Source organism: Carassius carassius, chromosome 28 (genome assembly GCF_963082965.1).
Source record: "Carassius carassius chromosome 28, fCarCar2.1, whole genome shotgun sequence".
Classification (NCBI taxonomy): Eukaryota; Metazoa; Chordata; class Actinopteri; order Cypriniformes; family Cyprinidae; genus Carassius; species Carassius carassius.
The window spans coordinates 3,018,711-3,043,681 of NC_081782.1; the positions used below are offsets into that span (position 1 = coordinate 3,018,711).

Here is a 24,971-nt window from a genome sequence, read left to right on the forward strand (position 1 = left end):
GTGAATAAAATTAAGTGTCATTCTTTATATGAGCAATACAGTTTTCATGTCATTTAACTCATCATGCAACCCCTAGTTTATGCCATTACATAAACACAATCATAAGTTGAGCGATTGAGAACTGACTTACATGGGTGTTATGATTGCAATGGTTCATTCATTAAAACATTAGAGCTGGAAGTGTCAGCAAACTATCTGCATAGGCTGGGAGGACATGCATGAGAATGAGAGAGAGAATGAGAGAAAAAAAGGATCAAACCAAATGCCATTTCATGGAGTCATACACTGAAAACTAAAGAATGCAAGCTCAAACGCTAAGAATAAAGCTTAAGAAACTCAAAAGGCTAGTGAATGCAAAGGCAGAATAATGATGTAAGCTTGGTGTTTACAGACACTAAAATACCTGCCACAGCTCGATCTCATGACCTCTTCCTCTCCCACCCAGAAGTCCAACAGGACACATCCCGCACTAAAGCCCCTCTGTGTGCCATTCCCAATCATAATTTGTTTCCGTATTACAGCAGTGTCCCAGACTCCCTCACTCCAATGAATGAGAGGTAAACAGCTTCTCTCAAGCGTCTCTTAAAGATATTCCCTCTAGGACATTACAGAGATCATCACTGTGTTTAGTAAACTTTAAAAGCCATCTACAAAATTTAAAAAAATCACTAAAGCCTGGTCTAATAGATTCTGTCTGTCTTGATCAGAATTTAATGACGTTACTGTACTTAATTAAATGAGTCTAGAACCCCACAAAGCAAACTGAAAAGATTTCAGTTTTTTTCCATTTTAAGCACTTTTCAAACATTTTAGAATTTGCAAAAGTACAACTTTAGACGAGCTCGACCCACAGTTTGCACCACAAAAAATTACTGACATCAAAGTAATTGGGGGAAGAAAACACAAAACACTTACCTCAGTTCGTTCCCGCCGCCTTCTTTCTTTTTTGACGTTTTAATTGCTACTTTTAAACGCGCACCTGTGAACACCGTAAACCCAACTGACACACGGCGTTCGCCTCCGGAGCGGGTTTGTTTGTAGCGGTTCGTCGTCGCGCTCGCGAGTGTGGAGCGCGAGCTGTGATTGGACTCTCCGCGGTGGCGCGTGCCGGGGTCCGACGCGTGATGTCACGGGGCGCGTGGCTCGGGGTTACTCGCGGTCGGTTTGTAGCGGTGCTCCATGTGCAAGATTATGACGCCATGGTAAGGCTTCAGTTCTCCACTTGAGCGCGCGCCCAAAGCCGCCTTTATGCATCACCCAAACTTGCATAATTACAAGAATTTGTATGGATTTTAGTGGATTAATTTTGCGGATTAGATGTGAAAGAACAAAAAGCATGTTTTCCATCTCTGCAGTCTTACCTCTTAATTTCAGAATAAGGCTACAGATTAGGGCCAAAGAAAGTTTCCTGTAGGGTATATGGCTCAAATTGGCTCTTGCTCCAAAGAAAATGTAATTGTAATCATAAACCTATTATTTTTTATTCAAAGCATCAGGCTTTAGAACTTAGGGAGTAAAAGTTAATGCTGTATACAAAGAAAGTGTTGAGTACTTAGGTCATTTAATTATTATATGCATTTTTAAAGAGAATATTGAAACTGAAAAAGACTGAAGAGGGCAGGTTAAGATGTGGTTCATTTTAATATTGCAATTCAAGGTGCAATTTCTGAGATAAACCCCTCCTAGAATAGTTTTAATGGTTAACATCAGTGAGTTTCTCAGTTTTTATGATTTTTGTTGAATAAGGAAAGCTCACTGTAATGACAAACTGTCAGTGTTGAACATAATGATACCTTGATAATCCAACTACAACAATTTACCTATTTCACCAAAACCCAGCTCTCTGAACTTGACTTGATTTGTGATCATAGATGGACATATTACTGTACTTTTTTTTCTGCCTTCTATTTGCATGACTGATGCAAATGAACAATCATAGGCCTACAGCATTTACATACAGTACAGAGATCAAATACTTTTTTGATGCATCGTGTGTGTGTGTGTGTGTGTGTTAATAAAAACCACTCAAGGACAGGAAATGTTTAAAATAAATAAACTATATTCAATAAGGTCTGCTTGAGCTCTAACAGCTACATAATTTTTTTCTTCTTGGGACACAGTACACATCATGCCATGTTCTTCAAAACAAATCTCCTCCGCCTTTAGTTTTGTCTTGCCTTTTTATGCTACTTCCATAAGAAAATGAACAAAAACAACAAAAAACAAACAAAAATATTAAATGTTACTTTCTAGTGAATTATAACAGTATTTTATATATATTAATGTCACATCATTTTGGACATTGTCAGTCATTATTAAAGTAATTTAACAGGCAGAAGAGATTGATCACAGATAGAAGTGCACAAAAACAAGCGGGGAGCAAGACAGACAACATACAAAACTGTGAGGACAACAAGACAGATTCATAACATGGAAAGTAGTAACTCTTTTTCACATTTCTCTAAGCAGATGTAAACTGTTTGTCAATAGGTTACCTTTGCCACTTCCAATTCCAATCTATAATATCTCTAATGAATTGGGTGAAAAAATACATGTAAAAAAAAAAGATGGGATATAAATGTAAACATTGACACTGATAATAGCTCATGCGTACAATGGGTACTTCATGCATTTTGTACATTAGAGGCACATGTATAACTTCACATTTACAGTAATGAACACAGTCCAGCCGCTGGTGGACATCAGAAATGCAACATCATCACCAGAAAACATGAAGACGTGTGTTGCAAAAAGCCAAGATGGCCCTTTACCCAATGAACATGCCCTTCACACAGTCAACAGACGAGACAGTCACAACTACAGTGCATTTAACTCTGTTATTATCAGTTACATTTTTAAAAAGTAAATAAATTAATAAATAAAAATAGCCTTGGCTCAGTGCACAAGGAACATTTTTACAGAGACATATTACTTGTAATTCATTAGAAAAACAAATGATAGATAGATAGATTGATAGATAGATAGACAGATAGATAGATGTAAGAATGCAGCATAGAGATGAATTCGCTGCATTAATAAACACTGCAAACGGAGTCTGAATTATCATACAACATACAGTGATTTCTTGCAACCCAAGTAAATCTACTGAGAATATCTAAACATCTTGGAAATAGTTATCAAAAAACTATTACATCAATAACTACTGAGGTTCCTACCCATTTGAGTACACTTGGAAATAGAAAAATCGCCTACTGGAAATGTCACAAAGTCAAATTCCAAAAAGTTTTACAAAGCTTTCGACATTAACAGAGTCGTAAAAAGAGTAAACATCTGACATTCAGGGCAATGGGTGATTTCTCCAGATTCTCCAGACTGATGCCACATGAAACATAAGATCAGCGATGATAAAATGAAACATCAACTTTCAGAAAATCTCTATGACTCTTCTTGTCATTTGTCAGATTTATTGCACTTTCTCTTTGTAGTTTTAAGAAGAAAAAAAAAAAAAAACCCTCAAAGTAATTGACGGGATTGGGATAGGCACCAAGTATCACTGAAGGGTTTACTGATGTGCCGGATGCTCAGGGTAGGTTCGCATATTGCACATTTTGTCTCAATCAATTTGGTTTCTGTTGCACTCAGAGAAAACAAACACACTAACGTAACACAATACAGATACAATTATGAAATGTTATTAGTTAAATATTAAATAATCAATAAGTCTCTTAAGGCAATAATTGGGAACAAAACGGATCTAGGATTCTGCTAATCTAGGATTGGCCCCGTCTTTCAGGGCTTCAGATATCAAATATGAAAATCTCTGTTAAAGACAAGAAACATTTTCCCCGGTTTTCTACTAATGCATTCTCTACCTAGTGATTAACAGTCTGTTTAAGCCAGTTTATGTTGATGCTGATGTTGAGCATGTATGAAACAAGATTTCAGGCTTTATCATTAGCACAATATCTATGTCAGAGAGCATAGTTCTCTCTACTCAACTGTAAACAAAGGCATGAACATTGTTCAATGTAAAAAATATGTGAGGCAAAGCATGAGAAAATACAGGTCAATGGTGCCTTTTTTTTTACCTCAAGACATTCTTGAAAAGAAGACATCTTGATCTGTTCTTAAATAAATTAAATGTTGTTTATTAAAGGAACAGTTCACCCAAAACTGAAACTTTGCTGAATGTTTATTAAGGCCATCCAATATGTAGATGAGTTTGTTTGCTTGTTCATGAGAACAGATTTGGAGTAATGTAGCATCACATCACTTGCTCACCAATGAAAACTCTGCAGTGAATGGGTGCCGTCAGAATGAGAGTCCAAACAGATGATAAAAACATCACAATAATCCACAGCACTCCAGTCCATCAGTTAACATCTTGTGAAGTGAAAACCCGAGTTTTTGTAAGAAACAAATCCAATGTTTTCACCATTGCTTAACTGATGGACTGGAGTGGTGTGGATTATTGTGATGTTTTTATCAGCTGTTTGGACTCTCATTCTGATGGCACCCATTCACTGCAGAGGATCCATTGATGAACAAGTGATGGAATGCTACATTTCCCCACATCTGATGAAGAAACAACCTCATCTACATCTTGGATGGCCTGAAGGGGAGCACATTTTATTTATTTTTATAGAAAATTGTCATTTTTTGGGGAACAATTCCTGTAAGTACTGATCTCTTACCAAAATATTATAAAAGAGATCTGACATAGGCAGCTATCATTGTTGTCCCTTTTAGTAACAAACATTGTAAACTTCAAATTCATGCATGTCTTCAGTCAAAGCATGCCGTTATAGTTCTGCCAATATGTACTCCATCATGCATTTCGATTGACTAGACCACAGACAAAAGTCCAGCCCTAAAGTATAGCAGGAGAACACAGTACACACACCACACAGCGGTACACAAACATCTACAGACTGGACAGATGAGCTGATGACATAAAAACGCTTGGAATCCCCTTTACGTACATATACACACAATCCTGAGTGCTATACGAGTAAACAACATTTTATTGTGAATCTGTCAGGGACCAATCAACTTTCAGTTCCGCACATAATGAGTGGACTAACCAGCTAATGAATTTATAAAGAACCAATCACTGCGCAGCTCTTAACTGTTCTAGATCAAGAAGCCCCAGACAGGTTTACACAATGCAGAGAGAAACTGTACAATGACATTTTGATTCAGCGTTTCTTTATGAGAACTTGTAAAGTCATTAGATGCATCGAATGACCGCGAACATGTTTCAGTTTTTCACTGTAGTAAAGTTGAAACCCAAATCATTTGCTCTTCTAATAAACTTGTATTAAGAGTTACTTTGACGGTACCCATTCAGCCACTGCAAGCATAGACGGAGATGTCTTTTATTCCTAGCATACTCTGAACACTACTATGTTTTGCGTGCATTTCAGTGGCTTGACGCTTGACCGCTGGAGATGACGGTGAGTGATTCCAGTGGAATTTTTACATTGACACTTTTAAAAGAGGAGTTCCATTGTCTCTAGGCAGCAAAAGTACACAATGAATGTGTCAGCTTAAGATTCAAATCATTATGATGTCCAGTGTTCCGTTTCAGAATGAATGTAACAACCGAAGATTCAAATCATTATGATGTCCAGTGTTCCGTTTTAGAAGATCCAAGTCATTGTGATAAGATGTTTTGGTCATTGAATTAGAGGGATTGTTGAGGTGTAGAATAGGTATGCATGTAAAAATAAATGTGTCTGGATTTAGCGTGACTCAGGTGAAGACACAATTATTAAAAAATAAAGCCATTTGGGGTCAAACTGACCCGATCAGAGGATGAAGGCTAATCTAGCAGAATATTGAGTCTCTGATAACTTTTCTAACAGATAACGTTCTAATTCCATCTTCAAACAATCTTCTGTCCAAGAGCTGCTGCTTTCGTCTAGTCTTAAAGGGATATTTCACACAAAAATCTAAATTCTGTCATCATTTACCCTCCAGTACCAATATCATGACTGCGTCACATGACTAAAACTGCATCATCGTTTTCAAAAGCCTCTGTTTTCACAGTCCACACTGCGACGCGAAAACAGCGTTTTCATATTTATCCAATTGTGGACATAGCCTCAGTTACTTTCTTTTGTTGAACACAAAAGAAAATATTTTGAAGAATGTTGGGAAAACAAACGTTTGCTGGTAGCTAATGACTTCCATAGTATGAAAACAAATACTATTGTATACTATGGAAGTCAATGGCTACCAACGACTGTTTGGTTACCAACATACGGTACTTCAAAATATCATACAGGTTTGGAGCAAGAGTAAATGATGACAGATTTCATTTGTGTGAACTATCCCCTTAAGCCAGACTGTTTTGGCTGAATGATTTATTTATTTTTTATTGTACGGCACAATTGTTTCTGAAAAAGGGAGACTATGAGAAAATATAGACATCAGTGATAGATAATTATTAACCATAAATAACCCTAGAACATGACATGACATCATATCCTGAACATGACATCATATCCTGCTGTGCATATTCATTGCAGTGTCTAATGTAATTTTACATGCTTTCAGACCGTCTTGCTTTTACTCAAGAACTCTGCAGTCATATTGTACAATGTACAATGATGCACATCGCAAGTGAAACTGCTGATCAGTTAAGCAGCCCTTAACTGGTGCATTTTCATTAGCATCTAAAATGCTGTCCCTAGAGTTCTGAAGACACCATTTATCTTTACTCAGAGTTATTGGGCCCTTGAACCATAAAAAGACCTGTTACATGACTGCAGTGTGAAACAAAAGTCATCAGTTCTGCCTAAGATAGAAGTGTGACTATTTTACAGCATCGCTCCCTCTTTATAGTACATCACGCTCATCTTTGCCCTCTCTGTTGCTACATGCTCTGCTTCCTTTTTTTTTTTTACAAACTCCTCATCTTTCATCTCTCTCCAGCATCATCCATCTCTTTTTGTCTTTCACCTCAGATTCTCTTCTAGGTCTCATCTAAGCTGAGTAATGTGCATTCAGCGATTCGTAAGTGTTTTGTAAGTGTGTGTGTGCAAACTTGTGTTGATGTATGTAGTTTATCAGGCCTGTTTGTAGATATAAGTGTGTGTTGTAACAAGTGTTTGCTCCCTATATCTCCTTTATAGAGCCGTTCAGAAGCCCTCGATATGGCAGTAGGCCTCAAGGCTGGAGAAGAGGATGTAGAGGAACCACAGACCCAGAAAGAGGAGCGAAGTGAGCAGGCGTGAGACCCGAGGGCCGCCCAGCTCTCCGCCGATAGACGGCCGGCGGCGGAACAGCAGCACCCCCATGCAGATGAAGGCAAAAATAGTGAAGAGGGTGACGGAGAAGGCCAGCGAGCCGGGATCCACGTAAAAGCGCTTGCCCTGGACGGCCCAGTACACGGCTGCCACGGACCAGGCCACACCGATGCCCAGAAACACATTGACGGCGTTGCTGCCCGTTACGTTTCCCACAGAGGCGTCTGCGTACTGATCCTGTGTGGCGGCGACTTTACTGGCGAACGTGTCTGAAAGAGCAGGAGAAAATAAAGACATTGGTGTCAGGCACTTACATTGACAAAGCTGGTAGAATCACGAATATTTCATATTTTCAAATTATCAAAATCAGCCAGTAACTTTTACAAGAATTTCTGGATCAAATTTAATTTAATATAATATAAAAATAATATATATATATATATATATATATATATATATATATATATATATATATATATATATATATATATATATATATATATATATATAAAGTATCAGACATTGACATTTACTGTAATTATATATTTATTAATAATAACACTTTAATGTAAAATTTATTTTAATGTGAATCTTAGCAGTTTTGCATACAGGTACAGTACAGACCAAAAGTTTGGAAACATTACTATTTTTAATGTTTTTGAAAGAAGTTTCTTCTGCTCATCAAGCCTGCATTTATTTGTTCAAAAATACAGAAAAACAATTTAATATTGTGATATATTATTACAATTTAAAATAATTGTTTTTAAATTTATTATACTTTAAATTATAATTTATTTCTGTGATGCAAATCTGAATTTTTTGGATCATTATCACATGATCCTTTAGAAATCATTCTAATATGATGATTCATTATCAAAGTTGGAAACAGTTCTGCTGCTTAATATTTTTTCAGAACATGTGATACTTTTTTAGGATACTTTGATGAATAAAAAGTAAAAATAAAAAAAAATTCACGTGAAAAATCGTTCTTTTTTTAAATAAAATCAATACTTTTATTCAGCAAGGATGTGTTAAATTGATAAAAAGTGATAGTAAAGAAAATATATTATTAGAATATATATTATTAGATTTTTTTTTATTTTGAATAAATGCAGTTCTTTTTAACCTTTTATTGATCAAATATATGAGACAGCAGAACTGTTTCCAACACTCATAATAAATCAGAATATTAGAATGATTTCTAAATAATCATGTGATAGACTGGATGTTACATGTGACACTGAAGGCTGGAGTAATGATACTGAAAATTCAGCTTTGCATCACAGGAATAAATTATTTTTTTAAAGTATATTCAAATAGAAAACTATTATTTTAAGTTGTAATAATATTTCACAATATTACAGTTTTTTCTGTATTTTTGATCAAATAAATGCAGGCTTGATGAGCAGAAGAAACTTCTTTCAAAAACATTAAAAATAGTAATGTTTCCAAACTTTTGGTCTGTACTGTATATGCCATTTACTTTCACTAAACTGTAATATAAACCAGTATATGCTACTTTTCAAAGGTTTTGATTCTGTCGAAAAGAGTTTTTTATTTATTTAATTTTTTTAAATGAATACTTTTACTCATCAAGTATGCATTAAGTTTATCATAAGTAACTGTAAAGTAATTTATAAAATACAAAAAGATTTATATTTTAAAATAAATGCTGTTCTTTTGAACTTTCTAATCTCCTGGAGTAAAAATGCTGACAATTCAGTTTTAATCACAGGAATAAATTACATTTCAAAATATATTCAAACAGAAACTAGTTAATTTAAAATGTAGTAATATGTAACTTTTTTTTTGTTTTTGTTTTTTTTTAGATCAAATAAATTCAGCCTTAGTGATCAGTAGTGGTTTATTTAAAATAAATAAATAACTCTTACTGACCTCAAACTCACTTTTATCACTTAAAAATTGAACAAAATTAAGTGTAAATAAATAAAATGTTCCTTTTGTCAGGTGAAAAGTGTGTTTTGTGCATTTTTCGTAATCTAATGCGGTGAGAAATGTCTAAACTCTTCATTATTTTCCTCAAGCACACCTGGGATAGAAGTGCCCAGAGCGACGAACACCACCGCGGTGACGGTGTCCCGGAGGCCCACGGTGCAGCCGAAGTGTGACGCCAGGTCTCCGATGATGGCAGTGAGGAGGCCGATTACAATGATGGACACCACGAAGCATGCCCAGCCATTCCAGTACTCCGTGGGCGGAACAAACGCGAACAGAACCTTCCAGAACACCGTCAGGAAGTGCATGATGTAATCGTAGCAGGAAGGGAGACGCTCCTCTCGACCCTCCTCTTCATCTTCATCTCCATCACCTGAGGATGCCACATCATTAATAAATTACACACAACTCTGGCCAGTTCTACATGCAGGGTCATTACCAAAACTAACCGCCAGGTGGCAGGATCACATCACTGACACAAACAAACTTGTTGGCTTTATGTTTATAGACCTATATTCTCATGGAAGTTAGAACTGTAGGCATTCAAAAACCATAAAATAAATCCAAAAATTAGGTGTAAAAACACTTTTCACTCAGAAATGGCAAGTAAATCTAATAATTACAAAGAATCGACATGTAACACGTTGAACTTAACATGACATTTGAAGGAGAAAGACTTAAATATTTTCTCGTAAATCATATTTCCAGAAGCTTTATTTACAACTTACAGACCAGTGTCGTTTTAGAATCATTCAGATACTATTATAGTTTTTATTAATATTTTGAATCATTTTGTATTATATATACATATATAATTTTCATTTCCCAGTTAGAGTCATTTTACTGTTTTGTCATTTTAGTAGATTTTTTTGCTTTATATATATATTGGTTTTATTTTATTTTTTTAATTTCAGCTTGAGTTTTATTTAGGACTGTACATTGAGTTAAACTAAATTAAAATGAGAAATGCTGCCTTGGCAACCAGCAGATTTTTTTTTTTTTTTTTTATATATTTAGTTTAACTGTGTTTTTGTCATTGTGAGCAGGTTTTATGTCTCTCTCTATATTTTTTATATATATATATTTAAATTTTAGTTTTAGTTTTAGTTTTAGTCATTTTAGTATATCAAGTTAAACAAAATTACAATGAGTTGATTAATTTATTTAAAATGTTGCTTTGGCAAATTGTTTTATTTTATTTCAGTTAACATCAATTATATTGCAAGTAACTTTTTATAAATGTTTTTAATTTTAGTTTTAGTTTGCTTGTAAAAAGTTAGTTTTAATTAACCGTACTAACCCTGGTATAGACTATTTCTATGGTACTTTTAGCAACAGTTTTAGTCGTTACAGAAATTGGCATGCTGGGAATTCTGCACTATTTCTTTTTTGTATTCCATGGAGGAAATAAAGTCACAGAGGTTTTGAAAGGTGCACAAATTCTTCCAGAAATGTCATTTTTAGCAGTGCTCTTGTGTTCAGACTGAAGCCTCTGAGACGGAGCGTTAAAAGAGCAGCCTAAGAATGAAAGAGCCTCATTATGTGTTTTATTAAGTCTGAGAATTGCTGAGGGAATGAAATTTATATGATGTGACTCATACAGTGTATTCCTATTTCAAAAGAGACCAATTAAACATCCGACACACACATGAGGAGCACAAAGGTGTGTGAGACGGACCTGCGCTGACAGTCACGGCCTCCACGAACTGTTCTCGCCACGAGTGAGTCCCGATCACCAGCGCCAGGTTAGTCTTCTTGATCAGTTTATCAACGGTGCTCTGAAACACAGCACAGATCACTCACACATTCACACCAGGCAGCACCCAGGTCGGATTTTCTGCTCAGTTTCGATTTATTTATAGGAGATTGTTCACATGACATAAATGATGATCAGGGGTAAATATATCAGACAATATACCTCTCCAGTATTTGACTGATGTCACAGCTCAGGATAATCACTAGTAAAAGGCTTGGGACAATTATAATGATCATTGCATTAGTCAAAAATAAATAAATGAATAAATGTTATATAATTTCAGAACTGAGAATATCAGATTTAATGTGATTTTGTTTTTTTTGTTTTTTTTTCAGATCTAAACCATTAATAATCTCTTAGCATCCTTACTTCTGAAGTGCTGGCTTCAAATATTACTAAGAGCCTGACAACTGTTCGTTTAGCACCACCGATCTGATAAATAGCACTCTAAAAAAAGAAATGATATGAATGTATTATTTAGATGAGAATTGAATCAACCATCAACATTTGCTGTCATGAACAGAGTGGAATGCATCATTTCACTCTGGGTAATCATTAAGCGGGAACTTCAAATGATATTTTTGTAAATAGTCATAAACAGCTCTAATTGAAAATCACCCACTGCGTATGTATAACACATCAAACCATCATGTGCAGGAATATGTTGGGTATATACTGGGAGTCTCAAGCTGTGGGCTAGTATGACTGAGGGATGTGCATTTTTCATGCTTTGTAAAACATAATCTATATATAGAGCTCTAGTGTACTGTACATGAAGATCTGTTCAGCATGCATGATTTCCCCGTGTGGCCTCATGTCATGTCTACAGAACAGATGGAGGAAGAATAGGGCTGGGAGATATGGCTGAAATGTTACATCTTATTTATATTTATTTATTATATAAATATGTTTTCAAATGATATCTTACAGTAAATTATAATAATATAAAAGTCAAATTACTGTAAAAAATTATAACATTTCAGATGTACATCCTTACAATAAATTCATAGGACTCCTTGATAAATAAATACATAAATTACTTTTACATTTTATTCCGATTTTAAACCTTACAGAAAAGTCATAGGACTCTTTGAAAATAAAATAAAATAAAATAAAATAAAAATAAAATAAAAATAAAATTTAAATTTAAATTTAAATTTAAATTAAATTAAATTAAATTAAATTAAATTAAATTAAATTAAATTAAATTAAATTAAATTAAATTAAATTAAATTAAATTAAATTAAATTAAATTAAAATATGGTCTGACTATTTTCTATTTTTTTCAGATTTGAAACCTTACAGAAAATTCATAGGACTCTTTGAAAATAAAATAAAATAAAATAAAATAAAATATGCACAGTCTACTTTCAATGCTTCCAACTGTTACCTTAAACTCATATGACTCCTCGATCACCACCTCCAGCCGTCTATGCTCCCCCAAAACAGGTTTTCCCATCTCTGCTATCTTCCTGGCCTCCTCCTCCTCCGCACTCAACTGCCCCTCCGGATCCTCTGAAAGCCACAGACGATAAAAGAAAAGAGACAGACAGAACAAAGAAAAGAATAGATGAGATACAACGGAGGGCACACCCCCTACCTGTCAATCAAAAACACAACAGCTCCACCGATTGATAAGACACCACGTATGACAGCACGACACACACACACGAACAAAACAACACAAGCTCTGAGAGACGTTCTGAATGCATGTGTGCCAGAATGTGAATCTACCAACCACAATGCTGTTTACAACCCATTTTACTTCTGTAAAGCAGAGTAAAAATTGAGACTGATTGTCTGCAACAGCTACTATTGAGATTTTTTCGACTTTCTGTCTAATGTTCCTGAACTCTCTCTCTCAACAGTCAGCGTTTGATCCCTCTTTTCACAACGTAATCACATCCCTCATGGGTTTAGAGAAGCTTTTAGCCCTCTCTGCTGAGTGTGTAACATGAGGGTTAGTGTGGACACATGTCAGTTGATCAGAAGTTGATCTGAAACCTTACCTTGGTTCAGCAGCAGGGCTGCGTGATGTAAGGAGGGACAAGAGAGATGGAGTTAGTGCTGGAGATGAGTTTACTCCATTAATAAACACACATATACACACGCACACACACACATGTATCTCATGACTGTGGCTCTTCTCCAAACCTTAGTGAACTGCTTCTCTGAATACTAAAACAGCATCCTAACAAAAACAGCGTTTCATAATTGACTGATCTTAAATGCTCAGACAAAGAGCGCTGTTCACATCATGCATGCAAGCAACTCTGCTGCTAACAGCTGAATCCATTAGTGTCAAATAGTTGACTCCAGCAGAGCAAAGAGCCTTAAAGGCAACTCAGTGCATTTGGTGACCATCTCAGAAACACCCTCAGGCTGCTGTTTTACAGTGATGCAGGAGCATCTGCTGTCTACTGAACGAGAAACGACTGGAAAACTGTTTGTCAAGATCACATTTCAATGTCAAATCAGCTATAAATTCTAGCGGAAATTATACATGCATGCATGCATATTATGTTTAAGGGGTTGCAAGGTTAACAAATAATATTCTAAATCCTATATATTTTTTTTGTTATTGTTGTGTATGATGGTGATTATTATTATTATTATTATTAATACCCAATATTTGTTCATGCTTTTTATAATTTAAATAATAATAATAATAATAATAACAATAATAACAATGGATAAACAAATATCATGTGAAATAGTTTTTTACTTGACAAAAACTTCAAACGCTATGCAAACAATATTATAGAGGCTCTATTTTTTATTGATAATTTTTAATACTGAATAAAAATAGTTTAAAATATAATTAAAACTATATACAAAATAGTTTTATATAGTTTAAAAGTATAATTTTATAGATTATAATTTTATATAGTTTAATATATTTAAACATTTATAATTTAAATATCTTGTTTATAAAAATATACTTGCATTTTATATGTACATGTATTAAAAATTATATATATATATATTTAGAATAATACATTATTTAAAAAATGTTTATTTATATGTAACTTATTTCTTTATTGAATATATAAAACAAAAAGTATGTAAGCATAATATATATGCAGTGATGCCTTATATTTTGGTTAAAAATCTTATCTTATAAAATCTCATAAAGCAGCATCCTTTTGGCAGCAGTCTTCCATTTGGAAAAACCTGGAACGTGCATATGAAGCCTAAAAATGTGGTCTAGGAAGGCATCTCATTAGGGCTGGGAGCGGAGCCAACTGTATCGGAAACCACTTGAACCCGATTGTCAAATGTGTGCCCAAAACCACTCTAAAAACAAATAGAGTTAATCTCATAGTCCTTATTGTGCAACACACGCATACTGTACACACACCTGAGATTCCTCTTTTCAGCCAGCGCGGTTCCTCAAGAACGATGAAGAAATTCTCATGTTTCTCGTACTCTTCATCATCAGTGATCCTCACCTGAAGGGTCTGACTGCAGGCACACACACACACACACACAAATAGATACAAGTAATTAGACATTCAGGTGGTGACTTTGAAGTCTCACATCGATTACTGGGACAAGTGACAGAAAATTGCTACTAAATAGGAAAGAAGGCTGCATAATTATACACATACACCACATACCCAACACACACAGCGCCTTATAAATACTTAATGCTGTTCCTCTGGGTTCATGAACAGCAGCACTCCACCCTGACATGAAATCACATTAAAAGAGCTGATGAATGAACAACACACACACACACACACACACACAAATAAACCACAAAAACATGCTCACACAAATCATGGAAAATGTCAGCATTTAAATAATTTCAAAAGGTTGCATGTCAATATTTAATCACATTCATACACTCACATATGCTCCAACTCACAACAATGTGTGCACATAAAACTAAATCCACAATGCTTTGTAAGGGCGCTAATTTACTGAGTGGTGTTGGATTTACCTCCAGCACTGACAAACACAGGAAAATCGTAACGTTTAGTGCTCATTCATAATGTAGGACAGTGTCACGCTCATCCGGAAAAGACAGAAAAGACTCCAGACAGACGGAAGCGTTGCATCCGCTAACGATCTTACTGACTCACACATACTAAGCATGCAAGCATCACTATCAATATCGCTCGTACTCCAGGGATTTGAACAAGCCCCGGTGAAAATGAGTGATACCTTAAAAAAGAGGGATGAGCTGTAAATTTATAAGGAGCTTAGATGCTAGATATTCAGCAGGTGGATGACAAAACAGGTGAAAAATATCTCAGACTTACACTGGAGGAGGAGCCCTGGCCACAGATGGCAACCACTTAGAAAACACACAGAAAACTGGAGGTCGACCAATATTGGATTTTGCCGATACCAATAGCTAGGTTGGACCACACTGGCCGATACCGATTAATTAACCAATAGTTTTTTAAAACGGATACTAAAAAAAAAACTAAAATAGTGCTTTACTTACAAAAAAATAAAATAAAAATGGTACAGAACAATACTAATAGTAGTAGTAGTAATAAAAGTAATAATAACACTAGAAGTAATATTAATAGTAAATGTTGAAATTACCACACTCTAATAGGGCCCTATGAAATCTTTTTAATTTGTTTCTAAATTCCATTTTATTTATTTCCAAATTCCGCTTTTAATTTTTCTGGATTCTGTTTTTTTTTTTCATTTTAATTTTACTCCACGCCCTTTTAATAGTTAAATTAAAGTTAATTAATCATAAAGCAAGTCTAATTAATTAAAATCATGAAACTTATACATTTTCAAATCAATTTAATAAAAGTTACATGATTAGGGCCCTAAGAAATGTTTTTTTTTCTCACCATATTTTTTTTATTGTTACTAAATTCTGCTTTAGCATGTCTAATTATTTGAATGCATAAAACTATTTATTTTTTCCTAAAGAAACCTAATGATTTTTTCCCCACAAAAATTCTGTGTGTATTTACATTTTTATTATCATCAAATCAAGGCATGAAACATTAATTTTATTTGTCTTTTAATTAATGAAAATTAAGCCAACTTTTTTGGCAAACAAATAGGATTTACTATTAAAATTAAAACATGGAAGAAATGTGTGATTCTTCCTTAAATAATAATGTTTGTTTCATTTCAGTAGTAGTTGTAGACTATGTACATTCTACTGAACAATAGACTTCAAAACCGGACTTTTATTTTGACGGTGTTCTATGCATGTGATATGATGCTTTTGCTTAAATCAAACGGTCAGATGCTCATGAAGTGACTCTCAGAGCAATTCTGGAGATGTTGTTCATGTGTTTTCGTCCTCATTTAGTGAGTCGACAGACGCAGAAATCACCGCGAGCGTCACACGCTAAACTGTGAATTCCGTTTTATGAATGGATTCCACGATTCCGTCCGCGTTTTCTGCATCGCTGGAAACATAGGGCCCTACAATTATATCAGCACAATGTATACTCTCACCCTAGCTACAACAAAGAGCACCATAATAAAAGCCAAACAACTCTCAAGTACTGTAACCAATGAGGACACTCTAGTAACGGCCCATCAACTCTTAAGTAAACACCCAGAACACTCTTGCAACTGCCTAACAATTACCAGTAACCACCCCAAATACTCTAGGAACTGCCTAGCAACTCTATCTAACTATCTAGTGACCACACATAACACCCAAGCAATTCTCTAGAAACAACTCAGTATCCACTTTCTTAGAAACCTTGAGTTATCACTCGGAACACCCTTGCATTTTTGCACAGACATACACTGATTTCTTCCATCTTTTCTTGTGTCTTTCACACTCACGTTGTCTGGTCGTTGGTGAATTCCAGCTCTCCGTGCGCGTCTTCGTAGTCTACCCCTCCCCCTTGGGCCGTCCCGTTCTCTGTGTGGTATGGAATGATCACGGTTCCGCGTGCGCCAGAGTTCCTGACCACTGTTACCTCCATGGTTCCCACACTCTCGCTCACTCGCACCAGACGGTCTGTGAATGTGAAGATCCCTGCGTGGTCGTCGTCCAGGATGGTGACCGTGGCCATCAGCGGTTCCACCAGCCGGGCCTTGGGAGCCTGATCCACGTCATCACTCTCAAACATACCCTCCGCATCACCGACACGCAGGTTCAGCAAACGCACATAGAAATGTTCGTCTTCCTCAAAGATGTCATCATCGATGATGCCCACCTAGAAAGAAAGACAAACTTTCAGTAAAATGGTTCTGCTTCAGTAAAGTTCAGAACATGCACAGATCCAGTTCTTGGACATAGTACATTAGGGACTTAACATTCATCTCACATGGATTTGTAGAGCTCTGACATCTCTGATCAATGTGTCTATCACTCTAAATCCCTTCTTAAGTCTTTTTGGCAAAGAGTCACTCATTGTCACTCAACCAGTGACAGACACTACAGCACTGTTGCCATGGATTTACAGCCCTGTCCATCTCCGTGGAGTGGATGTTTTTTCTAAAGTTTTTTTTTTGTAAGCTGTTGTTAAGGTACTTAAGCATTGTCCTTGGCAATTCTCCTGTTCATAAAAGATTCCTATTAATTGACATACAAGAACCAGGACTACTGTAGATCCAACCTTTTGGTTCAAGAACTTAGCTGGACCAAAATGTATGTTTTGGACATGTTCTAAGAAAACTTACTTCGAAATCAACTTTCCTGCTAAGCTTGGATGTTTAAGACCATCCCAGTTGAGACCAGATCCACTAGCATGTATTTCAAGTTATTAACTAGCTAGACCAACTTAAACCAGCTAATGACCATAAATGATCCATTTGAACAAAGTATTCAACTGATAGGTTAGGTTTTCAGATGGATTTTTCAGGCCATTTTTATTCTCTCCTTTCACTACTCCTCACCTTAATTTCTTTCCTGGTTTCTCCTGGTTTGAACACCAGAGTCCCTTCGCAGTACTCATAATCTGAGCCAGCATTGGCTGTGCCATCTTCCGTACAGTAGTCAACATAGAAAGTGCTCTCCCCCAGGCCTCCTCGACACACCACAGGTATCTTGATGGTGCCGCAGTTCTCCATGCACTGACTGTGTGTGCTCTCGAAAGAGATGTGGCTGCAGACGGCCAGGTCATCCTCATCTGAAGCCTCATCGCAGCCTGCCACAACAGCACGGCGAGCATGATCTGCTGCATGTTTCTTCAACACATTACCGGCCCCAATCATCATGCGCGTGGCCTGGACACGGTAAAAGGCGCGACTTTTCTGCTGATGGAGGAGGGCATAGTAGTTCGCCAATTCCACCAGCTGATCAAACTCCTTATCTGGGTATTTCTGCTTCAGGTCTTTCAGGATACGGATCACCTGCCAACACACATTCAAAGGTCAAGGAAAGTGCTGTGCAATGAAAGTTCTGTCATCATTTTCTCACCTTCACATTGCTCCAAACCAGAAAATCAAAGTAGCTTTCAAATCTAAAAGTTTGCGAATATTCAAACTTGATCCATTAAGACCTAATATGCAAAATTTGACATCAATGAAACCAAACAGCATTGGCTCTCGCACATCATGATTCATTGACAATTGTGAATTAGATTTGAGAACTACAGTAAGAGTAAATATTTTTTCCAAACAACTTGGCCTGTTCCCCACATTAAGAAGAATTGGAATATTGCTCTTTTGCCATTTGGACTTCTTTTATGGATATTTTTTTTACAGAGCACAATATGGGGCATGGTAATGGAAAAATATGAGATGGAAGAAAAAAATGCATTTCAATGCTTTTGCATTACGTTCTCTTGCAAAGTGCAAAATTGCACTTGAATGCAAAACTTTTCGAATTATCTCACAAAAGATACTGCGTTCCTTAAATTAAATTTATTTGTTTGGCAGATGCTTTTATCCAAAGCGTCTTACATTGCATTCAGGCTAACAGTTTTTCCTAATATGTGTTACCTTGGATTTGAACCCCCAACCTTGCGCTTGCTAAGCGCAATGCTCTACCACTTGAGCTACAGGAACATATAAATAAACTCAGAGTGGAACAATCTTTCAGTAACAATCCAAAGCATTGAAATATTATTCCAATATAATCCTCCCGTCTCATTTATTTTTTTTATTACAAATATTTTGGAGCAAATGCAAAGTTTCTCGGCTTTAAATGGATAGGCAAAGTTTTTTGGAGTTACACAAAATACTTTACGAGAGAACGTACATGCGTTTAAATTTTTCCTTCCATCACCTCAGCATAATTTTTAGTACAGTGAACTTCCTTGTATTTATGACTATGTGTGTGAGTATTGATGTAATAAATGTTTATGTTTATGATAAATGTTTATGTTTAAATGACTGTGTTTGTCTTTTCTCACTTCTTTACGGCTCTCGTCCAGGTCCTTGGCACCATCCATGTAAACAGTTGTGCTGTTGGAGTTGGGTAGAGTTGGCATGGTGCCTGCTATGTTGCCGGTTCCATCCTGGCAATGTTCCAGTGTGCCGATCCCTATGGCTCCGCCCCTCAGTGGAAACTTGCCGTCCATCATCATCTCCATACCTTTGGGGGTCATGTCCCCCTCGGTCTCCACAACAACCCCTGTCCTTTTGTCGGCACGGTAGCGCTTGGACATGTATTTGTAGAAAAGGAGGCGCCGGTCAGCGATCCAGGCCAGAATCACACAAACAGGGAAATAGCAGAGAGTGACCAGAGCCTCCCATACCTACAACACACACGTCAATACAGCAAACACAAAGTAAACAAATTAGTGCTTTAAAAAAAATTTGAGACCACAGCCCAGAGGTGGAAAGTAACGAATTACATTTACTCGCGTTACTGTAATTGAGTCGCTTTTTTGTGTATTAATACTTTTTAAAGTAATTTTTTAAATCTGTAATTTTACTTTTACTTAAGTATATTTTGTTTGAAGTATTGTACTTCGCTACATTTTAAAACACATTAATTACTGAGTAAAAAAAATAAAAATAAAAAAAATAAATCGCTCCCTGAAAACTACGGCATAATGGGCAGGAGGGCAAACTGGCGCTAAAATCACAAGAAAGATGCAGACGGTCAAAACAGGCGTTAGTGGTGCAGACACCGCTGAAAACGAAACCCCGTCATATTCTGAAGTTGAACTCGAAGGAAATGAAGTGAACCCCTGGCCATATGTATGCTCTATTATGCAGTGTGAGCTGTACTTGCCTAGGAAGACCAAACTAGCAGCTTATAAAATCTCGACAAGACATCAACCCTTCGCAAGAATGTAGAGGTAAGATAAATAATTGCATCGTTGCATTGGTGGTTAAAATTAAGCTTTGACATTTTAGCAAGAGGTTTTGCACAAATTAGCTAAAAAGACCGTGGTGAGGAGTGTGCTATTTTTGTTTTAATGATGTGCGCGCGCATTTATAGTGCGTTCTTTCACTGTGTGATTCAGTCTCCTAAAATGCATTTAGAATGATCACAAAATTGAAGATATAGGGGCAGAAAATTCACATATTTATATAATTTCATATATTAAATCAAAATCACACAAAGAATGCCATCGTTTCCTCCAAAAATCATCATGAATATATACATACATACATATATATATAACAGTTCAGTAAACAAGTTAATTAAGAGACTTGCGTTAGACACCATATTGCCTTTTTTTAGCTCTATTTCTACAACAGAAAATAATTCCAAACACAGCCACCAAAGCACAGTTTTGCGTCTCTGAGCAACGTGACAGTGTTTCGTTCCTGAATGAATCAATCGTTTAAATGATTCGGTTCAGTCGCAATGACTCACTTATTAACAGTGACTTGCTGACACATACTGGCCATTTTAATTTCACATTTAAAGTATCTTTTGATTTTTTTTAAATAATTAATTTCTTATCATTTCAAATGAGTATTCAACATTTTATGTCTTGTATATCAAAACATTATTCATGCATTTGTAACTGCAGGTTAAATGCATTCTTGTCCTGCACTAAACAGTGTAATACATCTAAATGCCACTTCCAATGAATCTTCTGCATTTCCTCTGCATTAAAAGATGAGTTTGTTGATACTGATTTGCCTGGTAACAGCCCAAATGTTTTATTATTCTAAATAACTGATTCCTTTAAGTAAAAACAACTAGTTTGAGATTAATAGACCTATCCCAGGGGTGTCAAACTCAGTTCCTGGAGGGCCGTAGCCCTGCAGAGTTTAGTTCTGACCCTGCTCCAGCACACATATCATGTAGTTTTCAAATAAACATAAATGATTAGATTAGCTGGATCAGGTGTGTTTAATTAGGGTTAAATCTGAACTGTGCAGGACTGTGGCCCTCCAGGAAGTGAGTTTGACACCCTTGGCCTGTCCCATTTTGACTCCCTCCCACTGTTAAAATGTAACTAAGTAATTTTTACTCTGAGTAAAGTTTAAATGAGCTACTTTTTACTTTTACTTGAGTAGATTTTTAGACTGGTACTTTTACTTGTACTTAAGTAAAATTTCATTAATGTAATGGTACTTTTACTTGAGTAGAATATTTTTGTACTCTTTCCACCTCTGACCACAGCATGCCAAAAAAAATAAAAAATAATAATAAAAACAACAACAACAACAACAACAACCCAAGCAAAATGGACTACATTAAACTTTAACAGACAGAGACAAACAGCATAGTACCAGCTTGCTTCACCATGATACAGATGACTCAATATGGTCTTGTTGTCTGATGTACCAGTAGATAAACAACATTTATACTCATGCTATGTGACTTGGTAAAGTATAAACTGTTTGTCACACAAATATTGTACTTGTAAATATGAGCAAATTTCCCAACATTTCCCAATTTCAAATTAAAAAATAAATAAAAATTAAGCAGGTTAATATGTTTTTGGCACTGTTTTTCATTATTTTCATTACATTTATGCATGTTTCACTGCCAAATTCTCATAAACATAATAAATCCAGGCAGCTACTTTGGTTTTCCGGTAATTGTAAATGTTTTTAATGGTGATTCTCATCAAGGTATATCATTATTTTTCACATTTTAGTAATGAGAAAGAGATTTCTTTCATTCACTGGTTCATTTTCCTTCTCTCACACACAGTTTTTCTTTGTAATTATTATTATTATTATTATTTTTTGTATTATATGCATGTGCTGTATGTTACTTTGGATATAACTAAATGGATGTCCACATTGTAAAACTGAAAAAAGTCAATCATGATGTTTTTTAGGGGTGAAATATGACCCAGACCTAATCTTAAGGTTTTGTGAGATTGACCCTCATACAGAAAAGCATTTACACACACACACACACACACACCTCCACGACTCCAGGTGAGATGATGGACAGGATCAGGTAGAGCCAGATGTAAGCAAAGATACTCCAGAAGGCAGTGATGAAGAAGACTCTGAGATGTTTGATCTTCCTCACTTCACCGTCAGGAATCACCCACACACAGATTCCAATAATCACAAACATATTAAAGGCAGCGCTGCCCACGATGGTGCCCGGACCCAGCTCACCAGATTTAAACCCATGACCACACACCTGAAATACACACACACACAAACACATGACAAACTCAGCCAATCACAATGTATCTGATGCTTAACATGGAGTTTGGACCAATGAGATTTCACTATGGGCGGAGCTACAATGCATGACACAACAAAAATTTGAAACCAAGTGACTAGCAAAATTTATGAGAAGTTTTTTACGTGGCAGTTGTTTAAAACATAATTAAATTAACATAAAAGAGAAAGGATTTATTACTTGAATTGCAAACATAAAAGCTTTCAATTGATTAAAACCAGTGTTATTTCAGTATTATATATCCTATAATTTTACATTTACATTTAGTCGTTTAGCAGACACTTTTATCCAAAGTGATTTACAAATGAGGACAATAAAAGCCATCAAATCAACAAAAGAGCAATAATGTGTACTGTAAGTGCTCAAACAATCTCAGTTAGTCTAATGCAGTACATGGGTTTTTTTGTCTGATGGTTTGCTTTTTATAGTTAATAAAAAGAAAACAAGTAGACAGAATAGAAAATGAATAGAGAACACTAGTGTTAGAGGGTTATTTTTTATAAATAACAAGAAAACAAGTTGAAAAGAATAGAGAATGCTAGCATCAGAGGGTAAATTTTTTTATTTTAATAAAATAAGTAGCATAGGAATGGAATAGAGTGCAAGTGTTTGAGGGTCAAGTTATTTATTAATATTTTAATTAATATTTTCAGGTTTAACTTTTACTTACGATTTAGCAATTTTTTAATCAGATTGGGTATTTTTTGTAAATAACATTACTTATTTTATTACACTTAGTAACAAATGAAACATTTCCAATTCTTGTTTTTTAAAAAAAACGAAATTTTTAATACATTTTTAATTTGTTATTATTTTTAAGCTTTTTTTTTTTTTTTTTTTTTTTTATTAGTTTTTACGTTTTTCATCTATTATTTTCATTTTATTACAGCTTTTCAGGGTTCAGTAGATAAAAACACTTTTTAATAGTTTTTAGTTAACAATAAGGTGATTGCATTTTATTTCCCACAAAGTTAATGTTTATTATGTGCCATCAGGTTAAAGTGACAGCAAACCCAAATCTATGCAAAACTTGAGTTTTGGATATTGTAAGTCCGAGTTTGTTGTAAATGTAGTCTTTTCAAGTTGAACGGAGTGCAGCATTCAGTCTCTAGAAATACATCAGTTTTTAAAAGCTTGAATTAAATTAAATAACAGTCAGTGCAATTAAACAACTGGGCAGATTGTGTCCCTTTCCATTCAACATCAGATCAGTGGCTGTTGTTCACATTCAGTAGCATTCAATGTCCATGCAAGGTATGTCCCATTCACTGAAACATCCTTGAAAACAAAGCGAATGCCCTTGGGTAAGATAAAATAGATGCATGCAGGTGATGGTTATCAGCGTGTGTGACTCTATTACTGATATCTCTATATTGACACAAGCACAGAGCGGCGAGCCTTTGGGATCGGTCTGTGACAAACAGATATTTCACCTTGTGTCTGCTTTCCAGCTGGGCTTCTGATGCCAAAAAAAATCACTGACTGCTCCACCTTCACTGAAGACTGCAGAATCTCAAGATGAACGATGCATTGTGATCACATTGTTTAGATGCGTTTGCCGTACAACAATAATTGTGCTGTGTGCGTGAAACCCTTGACGGACGTTCTAACACATTCATTCTCGTGATGCAGAGTGACAAACCACATGCAGAGACAAATGTTAGGCAATAAAGCTCAGCTTGACGTGCTAAATGTTGTCCAATGCAGCGGTGCGTGTCTCCTGCTGCCAGACTTACACAGATCTGAGACTGTGGACGTGCCGATCCCATGCAGTGGACGACGAGGAACGAACCAGGAGAGTTCTGTCTCATTAATAAACATGATCTAGAGCCTCATTAGCAGCAGCTGTGATCTGCAGGCCAGATCTTACACAGCATGAGTCATGCTAACTATCTCCATCTTGAAGGGCCCTGTTTAACCCATCAACATGGTTTAACAAACACAATTTGTTGCTCTGTTTTAACAGGCTACTGAAACATTAAGTGCCCAGCTAGAAAATAACAAGAGAAAGAGTGAAATCACCTCTAAAATGTAGAAAAATCAGGTCAATGTCCAACCAAAGAAAACCAGATTAGGACTGACAAACCAGCATAAAATTGTTTAGGACTAGTTTATTTTTATTTTTTTCGTATCAGTAATGTACAAAACTAAAAAAAATTAAAAAAAAAAGAAAATGATAAGAAATTAATCATTTTCACTCATAAATTGTAAGTAAATTTTACAAACAATTACAAAGAAACAGCTAGTGTTATTTAATTATTGTTTTTTTTAATATTTTAAATTAGTTTATATTTTTTATATTTTCATTTTCATTCATTCTAATTATTTTAGTTTGAGATTTTTATTCCAGTTTTAGTTTTAGTCATCAAAATGAAAGTGAGAACTTTAAAAACTTTCTGAAATAAAACATATTTTATATTAAATTTTTTTCAGTTTTTAATATTTATTTTATTTTGAGTAACAACATTTTTTTTAATAGTTTTACTTAACTATTAAAAACATTTTTGTGAATTAAACTTTTTAAAGTAGAAAAACT

General features: G+C 35.4%; 2 protein-coding genes and 1 long non-coding RNA gene across 5 annotated transcripts in view; all 3 read right to left on the reverse strand.

Annotated features, from left to right (window-relative positions):
• The window catches only part of LOC132107713 (fatty acid CoA ligase Acsl3-like), a 29,581-nt gene extending 28,568 nt beyond the window's left edge, over positions 1-1,013 (reverse strand). The window contains exon 1 of one of the 2 annotated variants that reach the window (XM_059513869.1): positions 916-1,013. The gene's annotated coding sequence lies outside the window, so the exon portion shown is untranslated. Of the gene's footprint in view, positions 1-403; positions 562-915 lie in introns of those variants that run through there. The other variant, XM_059513867.1, reaches the window with a different exon arrangement.
• A 1,026-nt stretch (positions 1,014-2,039) lies between these two features.
• Positions 2,040-5,977, reverse strand: LOC132107714 (uncharacterized). Its single transcript, XR_009424345.1, has 2 exons — positions 3,473-5,977; positions 2,040-3,438 (listed from the first exon to the last, which is right to left on the reverse strand). It is a non-coding gene; the product is annotated as an uncharacterized LOC132107714 (long non-coding RNA).
• Positions 5,978-6,626: 649 nt separating this feature from the next.
• The window catches only part of LOC132107716 (sodium/calcium exchanger 2-like), a 102,434-nt gene continuing 84,089 nt past the window's right edge, over positions 6,627-24,971 (reverse strand). The window contains exons 4-13 of one of the 2 annotated variants that reach the window (XM_059513871.1): positions 22,163-22,390; positions 19,230-19,574; positions 17,770-18,225; positions 16,711-17,087; positions 14,288-14,391; positions 12,936-12,953; positions 12,317-12,441; positions 10,849-10,948; positions 9,265-9,543; positions 6,627-7,483 (exon numbers count right to left, since the gene is read on the reverse strand). In XM_059513871.1, the coding sequence (XP_059369854.1) occupies positions 7,107-7,483; positions 9,265-9,543; positions 10,849-10,948; positions 12,317-12,441; positions 12,936-12,953; positions 14,288-14,391; positions 16,711-17,087; positions 17,770-18,225; positions 19,230-19,574; positions 22,163-22,390 (2,409 nt within the window). In that variant the 3' untranslated portion in view covers positions 6,627-7,106. The remainder of the gene's footprint in view (positions 7,484-9,264; positions 9,544-10,848; positions 10,949-12,316; positions 12,442-12,935; positions 12,954-14,287; positions 14,392-16,710; positions 17,088-17,769; positions 18,226-19,229; positions 19,575-22,162; positions 22,391-24,971) is intronic. The other variant, XM_059513872.1, reaches the window with a different exon arrangement.